The sequence below is a fragment of the Ursus americanus genome, chromosome 17, assembly GCF_024610735.1.
Source record: "Ursus americanus isolate L20-20 chromosome 17, mUrsAme1.1.p, whole genome shotgun sequence".
Taxonomy (NCBI): domain Eukaryota; kingdom Metazoa; phylum Chordata; class Mammalia; order Carnivora; family Ursidae; genus Ursus; species Ursus americanus.
Genome location: NC_142143.1, coordinates 38,895,307 through 38,913,414, shown reverse-complemented (window position 1 = coordinate 38,913,414; position 18,108 = coordinate 38,895,307). Strand labels below are relative to the sequence as shown.

The following is an 18,108-nucleotide window of genomic DNA, read 5'->3' as shown; positions in this document are numbered from 1 at the left end:
GCAAAAAATTCTCCTGAACTTGTACATTGTAACTATTTAAACTGCTGTGTTGATGACTGTGAACTATTTTTATACTTTACAAGGTGGGCCTTTTTGATGACATAAGTCTCAGTAATAACTTCTGACATAATCTTTAATTAACAAGATATGAAGATATCTGAAATGAGTCTTCTATTTTGTTTCAGTTTGGGCTTTGCTGCTGCCTAAATAGCCAAACTGTATCCATTTTAGTTGCTATGTCTAACTAAGTGTTCTGCCGAAGTGCATTTACATCACACAGTCCCTTTTTCAAAAATCCAGAAGTTTTAAACCATTGACCACATCATATTTTGCTAATATATATGTTTACAAGAAAACTTCATGTAAGACGAAAGAATTAAACCTGACTGGTGATCTCTTTGTTTCTGGTTCATACAACTGATGCTAAATGTAGATGTGTTTTTATTCTCTGTGTAGACCCTCCTGTTACCAGATGTTTGATGAGGCTTTCTGGAATCTTAGTGAACCAGCGTTAGAAGAAGAAAGCTTAGAGAGACAACAGAGGCAAATATTGGTCAATTTTTCATGTCAGTTTGACTTTAACAGAGTACTGTTTCACAGTTGTGGGAATAGTGATTTTTGAATCAGAATCTGAATGCACCAGGTGCACAGACATAGATTTACTTCTTCACTATTGTGTGATTTCTGTGATGAACTGTTTCTCACGAAAGACCTCTATGCACTACAAAGGCATGAGAGGGGGCTTACTCCTTAAGGATCTTTTTATTTTTTTGATCCTCTGAAACTGCAGAATCAAATAATATTCATCTTTTGCCTTCAAAGTAGTAGCATTTATCTTGTTCCAAGTACCTTGTATATAAGTATTCTCAAAGCTATGAACAGAGAGCAGTCCCCTGGCAGTATTTGTTGGTTGCTCTGTTAAATTATACCATGCTGTACGTGGGTGTGTAGATGACATATGCCTTTTTGTGCATAAATAACTTGGAGCATTACTGTCAGAGCATAATCTCTCAATAGAAGTCTGTATATTCCATGGTGTTTAAACTGAGCGTCTGCTTATTATATTTATGGGATTATTCTTTTTAAGGCTTCCCCTACCCCAACTTATGCAGTATTCAAAAATGCAAGTGAAAAAGTAAGGAAGAATTTATTCAAATAGTTTTGACATGAATAATCATATCAGGATAATGAAGCACTCCAAAGCAATTTCCTAAATAATGATGCATGTTAAGTTGGTAAATAAATCCAAGCCCAGAGCACAGAGGAATTTCAGGATTTCTGCCACGTGTTTGACTAGGTTCTGCTTCTGACTCAAAATGGCCTCTTCCAAGTTAATTTTTAGGCAAGGTTCCTTGAGTTCAACTCTTTAATCTTTAGCATCCCAATAGATCAGACAACGGTCTGTACTATAACTATATAGGAGAATATTTAAAAGGTAATTGGCTATGTTTTGGCTGTTTTCTGCCCAAAGTATCTGACTTAAGAGGATTTGAAAAATTTTCATCCAAATCACTGTTGGGGTCATCTATAAAATTAGGGTTCTCAAAATAAATCTGGCAGCTGTACTCTAAATAATAACATTTGCAAAGTAGATGGTGTAGAGGACATAATTCTCTATGAATCAGGTTCATTCATATATAATTTGACTTCCTATTAAAAGATGACAGTGCTGGCAGTGTTGATTACAATGTATATAATTAAAGCCTAAAAAGTAAGAGCAGGACCACACAGATTAAGTGGCCCATCTGCCCCTAAGCAAAAATGTAGAAGCCGCTATTTTTCCTAAAGGAAGCTTCCTGAGTGTCAGGATAGTAAGGGCTTACACACATTTTCCAAAATGGTATATTCTGGAATTCACTTTACGTTTTTAACATGGTTGTAAACTGCTTTCTCATTGCTTATTAAGTATCCTCTATAAGTGGGGCAAAGAGTAGGTCTCAGCTGAGCCTTAGTGGCTTTGAGATTATGGAAGTGAGAGGAGATAAAACACTTTTATGACTGAATGAATTTTTCATATATATATTTTTTCTCCTAACTTTTATTTGTTACTAAATGTGTCATTGTACTTATGCTTTTACATTTGGCCTTTTCAGTTGAGATTCCCTTCCCTCCCCCAATCTTCTAGACATCATTTGGATACAAATTTATAGGATGTTTCAGATTTGTGTAATCCTAAAGGGGTTTGTAGTGTATTTAATTGTATTTTGACTTTTGCAAGTCATTGAAAACATTCACTGCAATAAATTTTGAGTTGGTTGTTGTCTTCCATAACATGAATGAGGCAGCAATTAAGTTTTGCTCAATAAGGACTGGGAGGAAAATATCCATTTGTCTGATTGTCTTGAACAGTGCAGTGACATATGAGTGAATAATGTGATGAATAAAACCAAAGGAGGAAAGGAGGTTGTGGTTCTGAAATATGAGAGAAGCTATATATAAACAAAAATGGATGCACTTGGAAAAACCAAGGCTCTAAGATGCCTGTTGGATTGGAAGAAGGATATTTTTATTTATTTATTTATTTATTTATTTATTTATTTATTTATTTATTTATTTAGATATATTACGTATTTGAGAGAGACTGAGCATGGGGGCGGGGAGGGGCAGAGGGAGAGAATCTCAAGCAGACTCCACGCCGAGTGGGGAGCCTGACTCAGGCTGCAGGCTCTGCGTGGGGCTCGGTCCCACAACCCATGAGATCACGACCTGAGCTGAAACTAAGATGTTTAACCACCTGAGTCACCCAGGAACCCCAGAAGAAGGACATTTAAAATATGAAGATGTGAAAAAACATTTCGTGAAATGGAATGTCTGAAAATACAATGTTCCTATAATTTATATTAAGAAGGTATTGAAAATAATTCAAATATCAATGCTATTAATATCCTGGCAGTTGACAAGTGGTTGAGATGCAACTTGTACAGTATAAGAGTTCTCACAGAGGGAAGGGGCCCAAGGACAGGGATGTGTAATGGTATATTCTATGACCTCGTGTAAGGTCAATAACTATATTCCCTCCTCCCTCCAATAAAGGTCATCTCAATACTTCCCTCCTTTAAGACTTGTCAGTTCTTACCATCACTTAGAAACTTAGGCTTGTTACTGTATGAAATCTTATATTCTGATACTGGCTTTAGTGCTTCTTCAATTTTGTCTCATTCTTCACTATTTCTTTTGCCCACTTGGAGCAAAATCTCTCCAATCACCTCTGCCACCTACACCTTTGGCTGTAATGATATTTTGACCTTTAAGATTTTCCTTACACTCTCCTTCTTTATCTTCAGGGTTTTACCAGATTATTTGGAAGTAAAAAGTAAGCTTTTTCCTAGCCGTTTCTCAACTATGCCGTTATATTTATGAGAAGGACGGGAAGAAGTTCCGGAGAGATTATGATTAGAATCTCAAGGGTTATTAACAGTTCTGAGTTTTAAAGTGATGTTAATTGATAAGGTTGAGGATTTCATGCCTTGAATCAATGTAGGAAAAGTTTATGTCATGTGCATGAGGGTACAACACATATTTTTCTATCTTGACAATGTATTTAAGGACATTTTTCATACTTTCTAAGTTTGAAGTAATAATGTTATTGTTAAGCATATTTTAATTGTTTGTGTATTTTGTCAATTAAAAAGTAGAGATTTACAGACTGGCAGCAGAATGGTGGTTGTTTTGGCAACTACCCGGGATGAGGAAAAAACGAACAATGTAGTGATGTTTGGCTGAAGAAGAAAATTGAGGAAAGGGCAGTTGGTGTCTTCCAGTCTCTGAGGGTTATGGTGAAGGTAGTATAGAGTTGTTCAGTCACCTTCTGCAGCTCCTAGGACCACTGGATGGAAATGAAAGGGAGGCAAACTATTCATCCTCAGAAATGTTTTCACAATTAGACCTGTCCAATAGTAGAAGGGGCCATGTCTTCCTGGAGAGGATGCCTCTCCAGTCTTAGAGGTTTCAGGCAGAGACACATGGCTATCTCCCAAGTGAGGCATAGATGTCTTCCCTCACTGGCTGAGGGGTAAGGTGAGACATGCTTTGAAATCCCTACCAACTCTATAACTACATTATACATGTTAAGCGGGTGTATTTGCTCTGTATGTATTTTTAATCTGGCATGAATTCTGTGGAAGAAAATGAACAAGTTAAATATCTACCAGTATTCTTGAAACAGACTGTAGGTATGAATCTTGACTTGTCTGTGTGACAGTTTTCATACAGGAGTTTAATATATGCTGTTTCCTACCTTCACTTTCCTTTCTGTTTTTCCTTTCCTTTCATTCCCTTCTCTTTCCCATCATCCCCTTCTTTTGCCTTCTCCTTTTCCCCTCTCCTTCTCATGACTTTCCACCCCTTGGGCCATCCGTTCTCCTACCTCCCATCTTCCCTCCCTTCCTTTCCTCCTTCATTTTTCTTTCTTATTAAAATTTCTCGTACTTCTTCTTACTGTCTCCGCCATCTTCTTCTCAGTATCCAGATAGACCAGTTTCAGATGGCCACTGGCCTGGAAGTATTGCATGTCCATAATCAAACTGGTTTAATGGCACCTCTGCCTCCAAATGACAGGTAGTGGTTGAGCAAGGCCAGCATTTGTCACACTGGCCGAGCTGCTGGTTTCCTGCCTATTAAACACAGGGGCAGGGACTTTCCTGGAACTCTAGTGTCACAGGTGGATGTTGTGAATCCCTGCAGAAAGTGGAAAATATTTAAAAATAAAGCCATCCAATGTTAATAGAAGACTTACAAAGGTATTGCTTCTGTAAGAAAAGGCCTCTACCTTATTCCCCAGAGTCCAAATGTGTAATTGCTACAAGGTAAGTTTATCTTACTATTCTGACTAGACCTAGAGACAGGTAATTATGAGATTAATTAGGATCCAAATAATTTCGTATTTTTAAATTAAGCTCAGTAATATGGAGTTACTGTAGAATATATTTCTGAATTAATCACTGTCATTTTGTAATTATTAAGGTCATGGATCTACAAAGTATTATTGTATTATCATCACTCCTTATCAATTATTACTTGTAATGTTACATTTGTTTCTATTCACGTTTTATTGAATGTGAATGTAGAAAAAAGAATTACAATGTTCAGATAGCAGGCATTTGGAATTTCCTACCATTATTGTATTTTTAAGGAGAGGAATTTATATTACTTATCTATGTGTACAGATATTCTGAGACCAGTAAATGACTTGACTGAAAAATACATTATTATGTTACTTTTCTAGGTGAAGACCCTGAAACAAGAAGAATGAGAACAGTTAAAAACATAGCAGATTTGAGGCAAAATTTAGAGGAGACTATGTCCAGTCTTCGTGGGACCCAGATAAGCCACAGGTTTTTTTCTCAATTCTATATATCTTTGGGCCAATAAGGAAAAAAATGACAACCAAGCACTTAACCTTACTTATAAGGATAAAGAAAGAATTTAATTTTCCCTTACTATTTTCTCATTTAAATTTTACATGACATTCAGCTGGTGACTTCTTAGCACATACCCAGGGACTTTTTTCTCTCATCCATCTCTTCTTCCATGGAGTGTCTCTTTCAAACTGAATTAGATACTGAAACTACCACCATCGCTACCAGTTAGATTTCCATGCCCGTGACAAACAACACTGGGCAGAAGTCGCAGTTGAAATGCATTTGGGGTGGGGTGGGGGTGGGGGGTATAGAGAGACTCTGAAACTTAATTGTACTCAACCTCCAGAATAGTTCCGGGAAGCCATTGGGGTTAGGTGAAGGGTTCCTTGAAACTGTGAAATAAAATTTTGCTTTATCTAAAATGCGACGATGGCCTTTCTTTCAAAAGCAAAAAAGCAAAACAGCAAACTTCAGATGAATGCCCCATCCCACACTTTGACATCTGCAGAAGTGTTTTGCATCTCATCATGAAAGCATAATTTGACTTTCATGAAAATGACATACTTCTAAGAAATGACTCAGCCCTAGCCTTTCCCGTCTTCATGTATTCTTGGTCTATGATCCCAAGGGAATCCGAGTATAGTTCTTTCTTCATTTGTTTGCCAGCACCCTGGAGACAACATTTGACAGCACTGTGACAACAGAAGTGAATGGAAGGACCATACCCAACTTGACAAGCCGACCCACTCCCATGACCTGGAGGTTGGGTCAAGCGTGCCCTCGACTTCAGGCTGGAGATGCTCCCTCCCTGGGGGCTGGCTACTCTCGCAGTGGTACCAGCCGATTCATCCACACAGACCCCTCGAGGTTCATGTACACAACGCCTCTCCGTCGAGCAGCTGTCTCTCGACTGGGAAACATATCCCAAATTGACATGAGTGAGAAAGCAAGCAGTGACCTGGACATGTCTTCTGAAGTTGACGTTGGTGGATATATGAGTGATGGTGATATCCTTGGGAAGAGTCTCAGGGCTGATGACATCAACAGTGGGTAAGTGGCCTTTGGTCTCTACCAGCACTACACAAACAGGGAAAGTGTTCTAAGATGCATTAGGTGGAGAAAGAGTAATTAGGTTAGCTTACAAAGTTATTAGAAAACGTGATAAATCAAAGGTGGCTTGGGGGTGTATCAGGCCCTCTCTTCTGCTCATTCATGAAAAGTAAAATATATAAATCTTCTATAAAATCTTTTCATTGTAAGCCCTTAAATCTTTCTATTGTTAGCTTAGAGAACCAAATGTGCCCTGTGCTTTTTGGAGTGATTTTCACACACTTCTTAAGTCACAGATTTTGTAGTGAAATACATGGGAAGGGGACAGGAGGAGTTTTGCTGAGCTGCTGGATTTTTTTTTTTTTAATTTGGCTTGTCAAAGCTGCCTCTAACTTCTTTGAAGACAAATATTTTCTAGTATTCTTCAATTATGTACCTCCAGTCTAACAAGGGAAAGGCATTTTAGAATTGAGAGTTTCGATCTCTTTTGATGGTATCAAATTAAAAAAAAAAAATCTGAGCCTTTCTTTTTCTTCTGTTTTCTATTATAATCCCCAAAAATGTTGTGATTATAAAACTCTTTAAGATTTTGGCAACGTGGAATTTTTAGTTCAATCTGAGAATGAGCCCCAATGGAAGCAATAGGATACTCTATTAAAGCTACTTCTATAAATAATTGTAATTCCTTAGAGATATGAAAACTGATCCTAATTGGCCACAATTGTATAATGCTAAGGAAAGGTGAGACTTGCATTAGACCTCACATACATCTGACTTCAAAACCTTGGCTCTATAATGCGAGGAAAAACCTCCCAAATCAATTTTATAATTTTCACGTTTTCCCAAAACTCTAAATTTAGGGTTTTGACCTACTTTTTGTCCTTATACATCTGAGAGGACCAGTATCAGAAAGCATTCTTCTCTATGAGTAACCCTTCCTGACTTCATTCATGAAAGAAAGGAAAAGAAGAAAAGAAAAAAGAAAAGCTTATTTGAAAGGTGACAGACCTAAAAAAAATACAGAAGAGGTTTAGATCAGATGTACAGCTCTGCTGTGATAATCTCAGATCCAGGGCTTTTGTAGTTGCCCCTTCCCAGATGGTGAAATTCCAACAGTTTAGAATTAAGGAGACAGATTGCGATCAGTTAGGGGAGGAAGTAGTTGAGATGCCACTGGAGTCAGAGTCCAATTTAAATTCCTTTCTACAATTTGCTATCTGTGGACTCCTTGGGGGCTTAATTTATCCAAACTCTTTTTTTGTTTGTTTTCTGTAATAAGGATAAAATTGCAGAAACTCCACAAAATTATTAGAAATTAAGGAAATAACACACAAAATTATACTAACTCGAAGCCTGTCACAGTATGAGTGTTGAGTAAGTTTGTCATCAGCATCATAATTCCATTTATTATCATTAATAATCACAACTAATTTGTGAATGTTTTTGTTATCATTTTTGTACATAAATACCACCTAGGAGGGAATACCCATTCAGGGAACATAATGGCAGCACAAGAACACCTCAGGCATGAATTTTTTCTCATGTCTCCTCCTTTTCTCACCCACTGTTTCCGCTCTCACTCCTATGTCCTCCTCTTTTCTTTCTTCATCTCTTTAAATTAGAGCATGTGTGTTTTTATATTCACTACTGGATGAAGATTTATTTTTTTAATTTAAATTCAATTAATTAACATATAGTGTATTATTGGTTTCAGAGGTAGAGTTCAGTGATTCATCAGGCTTATATAATATCCAGTGCTCATCACATCACCTGTCCTCCTTAATGCCCGTCACCCAGTAACCCGATCCCTCCACTCCCTCCCCTCCAGCAACCCTCAGTTTGTTTCCTATGGTTGAGTCTCTTATGATTTGTCTCCCTCTCTGATTTCATCTTGATTTGTTTTTCCTTCCCTTTCCCTATGATCTTCTGCTTTTGTTTCTTAAATTCTACATATGAGTGAGATCATATGATAATTGTCTTTCTCTGATTGACTTATTTCACTTAGCATAATACCCTCTAGTTCCATCCAAGTTGTTGGAAATGGCAAGATTTCATTTGTTTTGATGGCTGAGTAGTATTCCATTGTATATACACACCAGAACTTCTTTATCCATTCATCTGTTGATGAACATCTGGGATCTTTCCATAGTTTGGCTGTTGTGGACATTCCTGCTATAAATATTGGGGTGCAGGTGCCCCTTCAGATCACGTTGTATCCTTTGGGTAAATACCTAGTAGTGCAATTACTGGATCGTAGTGTAGCTCTATTTTTAACTTCTTCAAGAACCTCCATACTATTTTCCAGAGTGGCTGCACCAGCTTGCTTTCCCACCAACAGTGTAGGAGGGTTCCCCTTTCTCTATATCCTCACCAACATCTGTCATTTCTTGACTTGTTAATTTTAGCCATTCTGACTGGTGTGAGGTGGTATCTCATTGTGGTTTTGATTTGTATTTCCCTGATGCCAAGTGATGTTGAGCATTTGTTCATGAGTCAGGTGGTGAAGTGGGGTGGAATCCTAGGTGGGACAGTGTGGTCTCAAGATTCTCGGGGTCAGAGGAAGACTGGGGGTGCCTGAATCCTTCAGAGTTCTCAGGCATCAGAGCGGGGAAGCCGGCTGCAATCAGTGATTTCAGGAGTGGGCTCTCGGCTTGGTATTGCCATAAACCATGAACCGCCGCACGGTTTGACGACTGCTCTCCGAGCACAGGCCCAGGAAGTGGCAGAAGCACAGAGAGACCCCCCTCCCCACCCCCAGATAAGGATTTAACTATATACATAAATATAGCATATTTATGTACGCACACATATATATGCACAAATTAATGTATACACACACACATACATATATACATATACACATAATACACACATACACTCACATGCAGGCAGTCAGTCTCATTATTTGCAGTAATCACCACATACACTGAATTAGTGAATGCTGAACCATTGCTCCTAGGGGAAATACACAGGTACTTCCTGTGAGCTTTGGGTTACAACATTTTTATCAACTCATCAGAATATAATCTTGTTTTATGTGTATTTCAATTTAAAGCCACCTTATTTGTGAGTTAATACATATTGTAGATTCATTAACGTTGAGCTCATGCCTTTGCAGCACTGTAATTCATGCCTGAATGAAGCTTATCTAACACAAAATTTTCCGTAAGACACACCACAGCCTTCCTACACTTAGGAACACAAGAGCACTTCAGCACCACACCTGGGGGGCATTTTAAACAGCAGAATCTCCAACAGGGAGCACAAAAATGCGGAAAATGTGTCTCTAAAGAGCCTGTAAGAAGGACCCATTAACAGTAGGGGAGTTGAATCAAGAGGGCAGAATGTCACCTTATTTGACCTCAGCTGGGAATGTCCTCATGGGCAACTCAAACTTTTTGTTGCTCTGCACCTGTCCATGAATGACCCTGAAAGTGTTGCAGTTATTGATTTATAAATTTTAGCAAGTAAGCAAATTTGTAAAGATGGAGTTTGTGAATAATGAGGATTGACTATTTATATACACACAAAATGCTTATCTGGGGAGAGAAAGCATATCTTGGGAGCAGTTTAAATCAGAAATCAATGGACATTGACAATGCAATGTGTGAGTAATTTCAGGAGTTTCATACAGATTAAAACTTCAGGATAAGGAGAAAGTGCTAAATCCAGCCATGAGATAGAAAGGAGGGAATAAGAAAAGGAAATAGTTTAATTATACTCTCTGATTTAAATAGCTATAGAGGAGAGAAATATATTAAGACAATATTTGTAAGAAAAGGAGAAATAGTGTAGAAAACTGTCATTCACTGAGCTTGACTAAAATATTATTTTCAAAATCAGAAGGATAATTGGATTGGATGACATTCACTGACCTTTCCCTTAACCGAGATTCATGAAATCTAAATATTTAATTTTGAGAGATAGGGTCTACTGTGATGGGCCTCAATAACATTATACTAAGAAGTTTAAACCATGTACTCTAAACAGTGGAAAGCACCATTTCTTAAAGATTAGTTAACAGTCACAGAATAGGGCCTGATGTTGATTTTTGAAAGTCTCCTTTAGGGGAAATCCACAAAATGGATTGAAAGGAGAGTCTCTGGTGTTAGATTTCTGACACTACTGAAAAACTTCAGGTCCGAGGTCTGTTAGGCCAGAAATGTGGGAGTAGCCTTGATGGGGATGAATGGAGCGAAAAAATTATTATGGGAGCTACCACAGAGGAGAAATTTATAGAAATAATGATAGGCTACTCACAAGGGCTTGAGAGAGGCAGAGAATTCAGATAAGATGCTCATTTTGTAAGCACCGGAGATAGGAAATTATACCTTTAGAGAAAATAGGCAGAAAAAGAGACGATTTTTTTTTTTTTTTGAGAAAGCAGAGGGAAGATGATGAGTGTAGAGTTAGAATCGTAGAGTTGGAGACATTGCAGTGTAAGTTGAAATAGCAATAGTTTCCAGGGTAGCCATATGATGGAGAATGTGGTCTCATACAGAAGGTAGTGGAAATTATAGGAGACCGTGAGGACTTCTGGGAAAAGAATAGCAAGAAGAAGGATCCTGAGCCGAAGTATGTATGTGTGTATGTATCCAAATATATTTCTGAGTTCATTCTATATGCCAAGGAGCATTTTGGGACAGTGTGGGCAGTAGTGAGCAATATAGGCAAAGCGCCATGTGACTTCCATGCAAGTGTTTTTTATATTTTTATAGGTGTTCATTTGTTCATTGAATGAATGACTAATATATACACATGTTTGTAAGTAAGGATGTGTTATACATTCTGAGATTAGTAGTTTTTTCTTAAGGCAATTTTTTAAAACAACTGAGTTCCGTATATAATAATATATACTACAGGCATACCTATATTCAGATGTATTTTCTATTTTCTAGGAGTCTAGCTGTATTAGTTAACAGTAACTTCTGTAAACAAGAAATCTCAAAATCTCGTAACTTAACACAGAGTTCATTTCTCCTTCACATAAAACCCTTGCTGGTGTTTCTGGCCTTCAGTTGGGAATGTACACCATATAGTCTCTCAGAGAACAAGGCTGAAGTGAGTAATTCTGCTACTATCCCACCAGCTTTCCAGTGTCACCCTGGGCATTGGTTTTCAACAAGCAGGTGGCAAAAGAGAGGAAGAATCTTGGTGTGAGACTAATTCATATGTACCAGGCCTACAAGTGGTGCAGGTGACTTCTGCACACATTCCCTTATCCTAAACAGCTGGATGGCCACATCTAACTAGAAGAGAGGCCAGGAAAGATGGTTCCGCTGCATGCCCAGGAGGAAGAGGAAGTTATTGATGAGAGCTGGGTAGTTTCTGCTGAATTCACTCATGAGGAAAAGAAAAAGTTATGTCCATTGTCCTTCCTACTTGTTTCATGCTTCAGTGGAAACCCAATTCAGACTTCTCTTCATTTTTGTTCCCGATCAGTCTTTTAAATGAAGTCTTGGATTGTTTCACAAATGAGCCCATTTAAATATGCATCAGTGGTCCACGTGTTTTATGTTGACATCCATACTCAGTATATTTATTTATTTATTAAATTTTTTATTATGATATGTTAGTCGCCATACAGCACATCCTTAGTTTTTGATGCAGTGTTCCATGATTCATTGTTTGCGTATAACACCCAGTGCACCATGCAATGCATGCCCTCCTTAATACCCTTCACCGTTATATTTAAAGAAAAGCTAAAAACCCCACAAATCCTGTATGAAAACTTCTCCTGGTGATGTTGAGCTGTTGGGCATTAAACATCTCTTTCCTGTGGCAGAGTCCAGAATACTGAAATTTAAAGAAAGACTCAGAGTTCTGTCCCCTGGGTGGGAGGTGAGTAGGCGTGATCAGCAGGCCGTATGGCTGGTCTCAGCTCAACCGTGATGAGGGGTACTGTGTGGAGGACACCCCACAGTGTGCTGCTCTTCAGTGCTCACCAGTTTACACAGAAAACTTATTGACGTCTATAGGACGTAGCCCGATGCCTCAGCCTAGAATTAAAAGCTGGGAAGATGAGAGGACTAGAGACGTCCCAGGGGAATTTTAATTTGGTGATGTTTTAAGTGAGAAAAAAGGGCATTGAAACATCTGTGCTACAGTTCATGAAAAAATTGAGTCACAAAGTTAATTTTCTGTTCCCAGTTTTTAAAAGTATGTTTCAGTGATTCAAGGGACAAAGAGCTCAAACGACATAGTAATGAATGAAGGTGTTTAATTTAAGATTTTTTTTTTCTCATGTAACCGCATGGGATGTCATGAAGTGAATGGGAATGGAGTTTCATTTTCTCATGTACCTTAGATAGAACTCAGAAAACTAGTTAATCGGCATTCTGAGAATTCAAAATTTCCTGAAGCATGTAAAGACTTATCTCTTTCTTCTCTTTTTGAAATTACTTTAAACACTTGGGGATGTGAATCTGCCAGTAATTAGGAATTAGTCAGAGGAAGGCCTCTTACTTATAATGAGTCTCTGAAAAAGTCTCCGTTTATGAAACAAAAAAGGAACTTGCTAGAAAATTGGGGAGAAAGTTACATATTTTAATTGGGTGGAAATTGAAGTTATCTGCAGGTGTCACAGTATAAATAGTTGGGTCAGAATATAACCTAAAATTCTGCTTTGAGTCATATGGCCCAAACACAAAATAATTTAATTATGGGAAATGAACTTTTTTTAAAAAGGAAGGTGAATACTTTTATCCTTCTTCTCCCTTGATACTCCCTCAATTCACCCTTAGTAAACTTGATAGTGTGAAGCATGTCTACCATTGGGAAGGGCAGGTTTAAAGTGTTGGGGTGAAAGAGTTTACACAGCAAACCACAGATTCCTTATCATAATGCTTCTACTGATTTCATATTCAAGATAGGAGAGCTATGGAGATCCTTGTTGGAAGATAGCTGCTAATACAGGCCAACACTGACATAGCACTTACTACATGCTAGACAGCATTCTGTGCCTTTGACATTTGTTGACTCATTTATGTCTCACTGTAACTGTAAGAGGTAAATATATCACTACTATCTCCATTTTACAGAAGAAGCAAACGAGGCATGGGTAGTTTAAGTGACTTTAGCTGGAACCCAGAAAATTAGTTAATAGCTTCTGGGGATTCAAAATTTCTTAAACATGCAAGGCTGGACTTGAACCCAGCAAGAGTAAGAGTCTTTACTCTTCACCATCATGGCATGCTGTGACATTGTCTTCATGTCTACATGTACACATTTCTCTCCTAGGAGTCGATTTTTTACAATAGAACAGAGCTTCACAGCAATCATTCATTATTAGTATAGATTTTGTTTCTGTTTTTTATTTTAAGCTAGCATGTATGATCTAGGGGACAGTAGTTAATATTATCTATGCTCAAAAAAAAAAAGATGCTGAATTGTTGTGCCTTTGAGTTAAAAAAAAAAAAGACTGTGTGTTCATGTCATTAAAAAATAGCTAATTGTAACATAGTGGCTGAAATGAAATTTGAATGTAAAAACACGGAATTCTAGTAAGTTTTGGTGCAAGCCTAGGTTTTCAATCTTCCCAAATCCCCACAAAAACAGACAAAGCGACTAGCCAGCAAAGCCGAAAAATCACGATCATTGTTTACACATAAAAGACAATGACAAAGTATCATCTCAGCCCCCAAGTATAGGTAGCTGAGGACAAATATACAAGAGCCAAAGGATGGTACTCTTGTCTGTTTCAGAAGAAACAGCGGTAGCACTTAGGGGTCTGGTAACACTGAGGACGGAAAACCCCAAAATAGCCGAGACACTGACTAGTAAACACACAGGGCATTTGAAGTTGGCAGCTGAAGCTGGGAGGGATTTTGACCATTTGACCAGCCAGAGAGAATAAAGGCAGAAGGTCATGTCTGAAGGGAATAGAACAGTCTAGTTCCTATGAATTCATTCAATTACCCAACTACAGCTCCCTTCCAGGACAGGACCCCACACTGAGACACCTTCTGGGAATAGAAGCAAACTGAACCAGATGTGGCAATAAGGGTGAACGTGAAGGTCTGGAAGAAAGTGAGAGATGGAAACAGAACCCCAAAATCGCAAAAAGCTAATTACTGCACTTTAAAAACACTGCACAAATACAACAGAGTCAGTTACTGTGTGAAGTTGGAAAGGTATCTACATTGTTTCTTTTTATTCAGAAAAATGAATTTCACATAAAAATAAGCAGGAGAAAAGTGTCAGGATGAAACTCCATAGAAGCCACAAACATATGCCACGCATAACTAATAAAGGATTAGTATCAATGAGGAAAGAAAAAAGGAAAACAAAACATAGCATTCAATCCAATAGAAAAATGAGCAAAGGAAGTGAGATAAGTCAGCCAGAGAAAGACAAATTCCATATGATTTCACCATATATGGAATTTAAGAAGCAAAACAAATGAACAAAGGGAAAAAGAGAGAGAGAGACAAACCAAGAAACAGACTCTTAACTATAAAGAACTGATGGTTGCCAGAAGGGAGGTGGGCGAGGCGATGGGTGAAATAGATAAAGATGGAAAGAATACATGCATTGTGATGAGCCCTGAGCAATGTATAGAATTGTGGAATCACTCTATTGTATGCCTGAAACTAATATAACACACTACATGTTAACTAGATTAGAATTTAAATTTTAAAAACTTCATACAATTTAAAAAATGAACAAATGACAGATATTTCTTTTTTTATAGGGATGTCATATTTATTTGTTTATATATATTTATATCACTTAGAAAGCATTACAACTGGCTACATATGACATAGTAACTACATTACATGCAATCAGCTTGAATATTTTAAAATGGACTCTTTCCAATCAAAATCAGCATTTTTTTTTTAATTTAAATTCGGTTAGCCAACACAGACAAAACATAAATGGCTTACAACAAAGTGAAAATATGATCAACCTGCTTGGTAATCTGGAACTTGTAAACCAAACCAAAATGAGAATTCTTACCTATAGGCAAGTAGGTGTTTATTCTGAAACTATTTTGAAAACTATTTAGCATTGTCTAGTAAGCTTAAGTAGGGTATGTGTCTCTTACGACCCAGTGATTTCCTTTCTAGATACAGACCTTAAGTAAGTTCTTGCCATGTGAGCACAAGGAAATGCAGGTACACAAGTAGTCGTGGCAGCAAAGACGAAAAACAACTCAAATGTCCATAGCAGGGGCGCCTAGGTGGCACAGCGGTTAAGCGTCTGCCTTCGGCTCAGGGCGTGATCCCGGCGTTATGGGATCGAGCCCCACATCAGGCTCCTCCGCTATGAGCCTGCTTCCTCCTCTCCCACTCCCCCTGCTTGTGTTCCCTCTCTTGCTGGCTGTCTCTATCTCTGTCAAATAAATAAATAAAATCTTAAAAAAAACAAAAACAAAAACAAAAAAAAACCCAAATGTCCATAGCAGTCAAATGGATTAATCGACTACTGCATTTGTAAAACAGTTATAAAACTACAAAATGAATAACACAATGATACACGTGAGGATAGATAATTGCAAAAATGTAATTTTGAGTGAAGGAAAGAAGTCACAAAAGGTTACATGTAGTGTGACTCATTTTATATAAAGTTCAAATCCAGGAGATGCTGAACAATATATTTTTAGGAATACATGCTTATGTGGCAAAACAATAAAGGAAAGTAAAGGAATGCTTATAAAATCCCAGACAGTAGATATCTCTAGAAGAGAGGTTTGGGGCTGTGAGTGGGAGGAGTCTATACGGACATTGAAGAAACTGGAAATGTTTTATTTCTGAAGCCAGGTAGTAGGTACATGAAAGTCGCTATTATTTTTCTTATTATTTGATATGTCCTTTTATACATTATACACCTGCAAAAATATATATTTCCCTATAAAGTTTTTTTTCCCAAAAAGCATGTAATTGTTATGATGGTAGAGTTGTATATATTTCTGTTCATTGAGAAAGTAGGATTGAACAATATATAAAATAAGATTTTTACAAATTCTCTCTATTTCAGTGAATTCCAGACATAATTAGAGCATAATGATGCAGAGTCACAGATTTGAACGGACTCCATCTTATAATAGCTGGGGGTAGTGAGCGACAAGAAGGAGTGTTATATCTAGATTATCGATTGGGTGGATGGCGTCTTTCCCTTTAGCCATTGTAGCACGCACGAAAGGAACATGGGCTTTAGTGGTGACGTTAATATATGGTCGGTTTTTATGAGAAAGCCACCTACTATGCCTCGGAAGCAGTTTAATATCTTATTTTAGAGCAAGGTGGAATGATATGGCCTAGAAATATTAATTTGGATAATAGACACCTAAAGTAAATATGCCGTAAGCGTGCAAGTTTGCCCACACACAAAAAAACAGGGTGTGAGTAGAAGTGAAGAAGAATTAGGAAATGCTTTGTGAGACTATTTTTTTTCATGTGAATTCTTTTACAGTTCATAGAATTTGAACATGGCTAAAATTATTCTAAGACTTTCAGAGTTTGAGGTAATTTATTTTTTGTCAGTAATCCTCGTAAGTTTCTTTCCAACTTTCTGTACCAGTCTTCCCTGTGTCTATTATCTCTTCTTAAACTCATTTTGGCTGACAGTCTTGAAGTTTAGATATAACATTATTAGGAAATCATTTTTAAAATTTTACATTATTATTTCAAAATGATCCCCTAACATTGATAGCTCCCAGACCATAGCATAATTTTTCTAGAGGAGCTATAAAGTTCATGTTCTTATAGATTTTTAAATCCTTCAGAAAGAATGACAAGAAGGAAGGATGACCAAGAAAAATTCAAAACAGAGATTTGTCTTACTTGTGTGATGCCTGGATGTTTTTTTTTTTTAATTTAAATTCAATTAACAAACATAAAGTAGTACACCATTAGTTTCAGATGTAGAGTTCAGTTATTCATCAGTTGCATATAATACCCAATGCTCACCACATCGTGTGCCCTCCCTAATGCCCATCACCCAGTTACCCCATCCCCCTATCCACCTGCCCGCCAGTTTGTTTCCTATAGTTAAGAGTCTCTCATGATTTGTTTCCCTCTCTGATTTCTTCCCATTCAGTTTTCCCTCCTTTGCCCTATGATCCTTTGCTCTGCTTCTTATATTCCACATATATTGTGGATAATTGTCTTTCTCTGATTGACTTATTTCATTTAGCATAAAACCCTTCAGTTCCGTTCACATCGATGTAATAAGATTTCATCATTTTTAATAGCCAAGTAATATTCCATTGTACATATACACATCTTCTTTATCCATTCATCTGTTGATGGACATCTGGGCTCTTTCCATAGTTTGTGTTTTGTGGACAGTGCTGCTATAAACATTGGGGTGCAGGTGCCCCTTCGAATTACTGTTTTTATACCCTTTGGATAAATACTGAGTAGTGCAATTGCTGGATTGTAGGGCAGTCTATTTTTAACTTCTTGAGGAACCTCCATATTGCATGTTGTTTTTTAAGTAACAAAGTCATGGTTCTGTTATGAAAATGTGCTACCATTCAAATGAGAGTGTGTCACTAATGAATCATCGAGCCTTACATCGAAAACCGGGGATGTACTGTATGGTGACTAACATAATATAATAAAAAATCATTATTAAAAAAAAAAAAAAAAACAAATGAGAGTGTGTCTGTGTAAACGGGGGAATTATAACTAAGTATTTTTTTGGTTCAATTAATACCTGTTGTAAACCTATTTGATATTCACTGGAAAATTGA

General features: G+C 37.4%; 1 protein-coding gene across 6 annotated transcripts in view; it reads left to right on the top strand.

The window, feature by feature from the left end:
• The window catches only part of NAV3 (neuron navigator 3), a 797,711-nt gene that overhangs the window by 636,905 nt on the left and 142,698 nt on the right, over nucleotides 1–18,108 (top strand). For all 6 annotated transcript variants that reach the window (XM_087868917.1, XM_045779499.2, XM_087868918.1 and 3 more), the window contains 2 exons: nucleotides 5,225–5,333; nucleotides 6,027–6,410. In XM_087868917.1, coding sequence (XP_087725043.1) covers nucleotides 5,225–5,333; nucleotides 6,027–6,410 — 493 coding nt within the window. The remainder of the gene's footprint in view (nucleotides 1–5,224; nucleotides 5,334–6,026; nucleotides 6,411–18,108) is intronic.